Source organism: Priapulus caudatus, unplaced genomic scaffold (genome assembly GCF_000485595.1).
Source record: "Priapulus caudatus unplaced genomic scaffold, Priapulus_caudatus-5.0.1 Scaffold294, whole genome shotgun sequence".
Lineage (NCBI taxonomy): Eukaryota > Metazoa > Priapulida > Priapulimorpha > Priapulimorphida > Priapulidae > Priapulus > Priapulus caudatus.
Window position 1 is genome coordinate 15,305 of NW_014577355.1, and position 3,874 is coordinate 19,178.

The following is a 3,874-nucleotide window of genomic DNA, read 5'->3' on the forward strand; positions in this document are numbered from 1 at the left end:
GATGTCCCCCCTCTGAAAATTCGTGGAACCCCCTGTCCCCCCCTGGATTTGCGCCCCTGATCGTGTAGTTCTAGCAGTACTAGCCAGGGTGACTTCAAGCAATCGAAAACATCAAGGGAGTGAAATCGAAACGAGTTCGGCTGGACTGACTCTCCCAGTTATTTGCTCAAACTGTCAATGGTCTAGGTCATGAAACAAAACCTAGCCCCAAATTACATAGCTGTCGCCACGTCAGCGAGACAATGCGTCAGCGGCGTCGGACGCAGACGTGCCAGTGAGCGCACTACGCCGCGCGCATTTAAATCGAAACCGGTCATCTGCCAGCTAACGAGCAGGAGCGGTGCAGCGGCGCGCCTGAACATCAACGGGAAAGTAGATCCGATTGCGCGCGCCGGTTGACTCAGTCGGCATTCAGCAGCGAGCGACACAGACGATACCAGCGTGACGTGTGCAATTTCTGTGTATACTTCTAGATATTCTTTTTGTTCGTGTTTCTTCTCCTCTTCTTCACGACTTCTTCTACGACCACAGACATGCAGACACGGACAGTATTATCGTGTGTTCTAGTCCTCGGGCTCAGTCTGGCAGGTAGGTCATAGATTCAGAACCTTCTCCTCTTTATAATGTAGAGACAGTAGAGATTTTGTGCGGCGCGGAATTCTTTCGCGCCGGTGTGTAACAATGTCATACTTTCTGTTGTGTGTTGTTGTGGTGCAAATGTCGTGGAGGAGAGGAGTTATAGCCTAGGCTTGGTTTGTGACAGAGTGTACGTGTTGTAAGGTGCATTCACACCAAATTTTACGTTGAAAAATTGATAGGTATAATATTCGTTGTGTCAATAAATTGTGCCCTAGATTTGACATTGTTTATAATCTGACGCTATTCTAGAATAGCGTAAGATTATATAAATTCCGATAGCACAATTCATTGGTATATCACTATATGTTCTGATGTAGCTCTACCCGTGAAGCAGCTTTTTGCTCCGTACTAGAACCACCCAGCAATGTATAAATATCTATGGTACAATATAATAAGACGCTAGTCGGAAAAATAACTGTGACTTTAGCTTGTCACTGCAAGGCTGAACGGATAGAGCTAATGTCCATGTAGAAACAATACCATAATCCTCTCTGTTGGGAATAGGTTTTCGTATCTTAATACCCAGGGCGCGCGAGTGTAGAGCCTGTGTGAGAATGTATAGAGATAATATTTCATAGTGATTTCTTTACTATGCGATATTGTCATTGTGTTATCAACCGTGTAAATAACCATTTTCCGAATTTTCCATTAGTTCCAAGTCAATGTCATAACAAATACCTTCACAGTTGTTTCGTGGTCTATAATGGCGTTTTACATAGGTGTAGGCCTCATTATTTCCCTACGTACCGAAAATGTTTCAATGTGACACAATTCAATTGATGCAGAGCGAGTAAGAGACACATGTGCGTGTATGGCTACGGTGATTTTCACGACTTCTAGTCGCATTAATAACGCGTACAGACGTATACAGTGGTGGGTAGTGGCTCTGTGTGTGCGTATAGGATAACTTGTTCTCTCTGTGTGTTTTGCCTCCTAATGAACCAACGAACATGTACCTGCTAAAGGCTAATCCTTGAAGGTGACTGCTGACTGTGTTGTGACAAGAATCTAAACTGCGTTCTGATCTTTCTCTGTTTCCCCCCAGCGCACGCACCCGTCGTTTGTTGCTGCTCTGTATTAATAGCCCGCAGGTGTCACACCCTGGCGTGCTGCCGTTGTCTACAAATTGCACCCATTCTGCTGCCCATTTTCTCTCTCTGTTTTGTCAGAACAAGTCCCTCGCCACTTACCTCTCCCCCTAAACAGTTGAGGTGGGGACAATGTGATGCTACTGGTTAGCAGGGAGAAACAGGATGTACGGATGTGTAGAAGATTAGTAGTGTGCTTCACATACACCAGCCTATTATATACTCCCCCTTTTCTCCCCTTCTCTTGTTTTTGTTGCAATTACTTTTGGCGAGTGTGTGCCGTAGTGAAATTGATATATTAAAAAATCGGAGCGATGCTTCGTAACGTGTGTGATGTGGGGGCCATGTGGTTGTGATACTAAATTAATGGCATGCGATCTTTGCGGCTTATTTTCGAACGCAGATTTGACTCGATGAAACATTTTTCCTCCGACTCGAGTCTGTAGATTGTCAGGCATACATGCATGCTCATTAAAGTACACCCAAGGGCACCATGTATATGCAGTGGGGGCCACACTGGTTCAGATCTAGTAACGATCGGTAAAAACTTCTCTCAAGTAAAGATTCTGAGATAGCGTTCGGGATTAGACAGGAGTATTGTAACACCCCCCCCCCCCCGTCGTGTGGCTACGGCCGCCTCAGGCCCGTTGATTCCGCTCGCCATGTACAGTGCAGGCGTTTGAAAAGGGAGGTTAGCCCATCACTGTTGGATTCTCTATCCATGTCAGTTCACTCTTCACTTGCTTTCACCCGTCGTTGGACGGGAAGGTTCGTTCGTTTCTTCGGTTAGCCGTGTTTCAGTCGGTGTTGTGTTCACATCCATGACTCATCGCATGAGCTATAGTCAATCATGGTCATGGGATACTACTCATCCATTGTACCAGCCAACACAACACTACCAAGTTACACTCCGATGTGTGTTACATCGTATAACAAACAATAATATAGCAGTAGTAGATATAGTAATTCCAAGAGTGAATAATAATAGATCTATTATCTATTATTATTCACTCCTGGTAATACTAATACTACTACTAATAATAATGTATGATTGATAATAATAGGATACGACCACAGGCACTTGGGACAGGGTCAGTAAAAACTGAAAATAATACGAACGCACATTCACAAATAGGCCCTACTACCGTACCTCTCAATTACAGTTCCACTGTTGCTGTGTGCATTGTGCTGTATATAAACTTTCCTTCATAAAAACTAACGCCGAACGCTCCCGCACTCGCCGCTGCGAGTGTGCTGTGACGCCATGATAATGATAATAATAAACATATAATATAAAGTTAATATAATTATCATAAACGTAGTGGACTGGTTAGACACAACAGTGGAACTATAATTGAAAGGTACGGTAGTAGGGCCTATTTGTGAATGTGCGTTCATATTATTTTCAGTTTTTACTGACTGTCCCAAGTGCCTGTGGATACGACCCCCCGAATAACGCCACAAGCGAGCTGTTACGTACGGCTAGACGGTGTTTGTCTATATATAGATAGCTATTCATGTTTGATTGGCAGCCACCGACGGAGCCGTAATTTCGTCGTGTTTCGCAAAAATTAAATTGATGATTTATAGCTTATTATACTTACCAGGTAACTACCTGCAAATATCCACCGTATTTACACAGCGAAGGCGAGCAAATTATCGCGTTGTGTTAACCCCCTCCCCCACCATTAAGCGTTATATATTAGTTTTAGGTGGGGGTTTATGAAGGCCGAGGGGATTTGGTGGGGGTGCGTGGTAGCGATGTACGCACATGCAGTGCTGCATTACAAGTTCGACACTTATCACCCCTGTTCGTACGAGGTACGGTGAGGTTTCTCTGTCTGAAAGCGTGAACGGTGTGAACGTTTTTGAGCGTATTTCGCAGAGCATTATAATGGCTGTGTAAACCAATACCGCGTTTTACGTTGTTGTGGTGGTGGGGGTTGTGGTGATGACGGCGGGTGGGGGGAGCAACTTTAACTGCCAAAAGTCATCGGTGCAAGCGGCTCATGTTTGAGTCACTGCTGGTTTTATAGACTGATTCTGAATTCTCCACTGGCTTTGTTTGCATCATTATTATATTAACAAGTGCCGCATAGCGACAGCGCTCATCTAACGTCTACTGCGGTGACTCTGTGGTGGAGTGG

At 44.7% G+C, this 3,874-nt stretch overlaps 1 protein-coding gene across 1 annotated transcript in view; it reads left to right on the forward strand.

Moving 5' to 3' along the window:
* Positions 1–350: 350 nt before the first annotated feature.
* The window catches only part of LOC106808666 (neural cell adhesion molecule 1-like), a gene marked incomplete in the record, with an annotated part of 92,319 nt that continues 88,795 nt past the window's right edge, over positions 351–3,874 (forward strand). Inside the window, 1 exon segment of the mRNA XM_014811483.1 lies at positions 351–588. Coding sequence (XP_014666969.1) covers positions 534–588 — 55 coding nt within the window.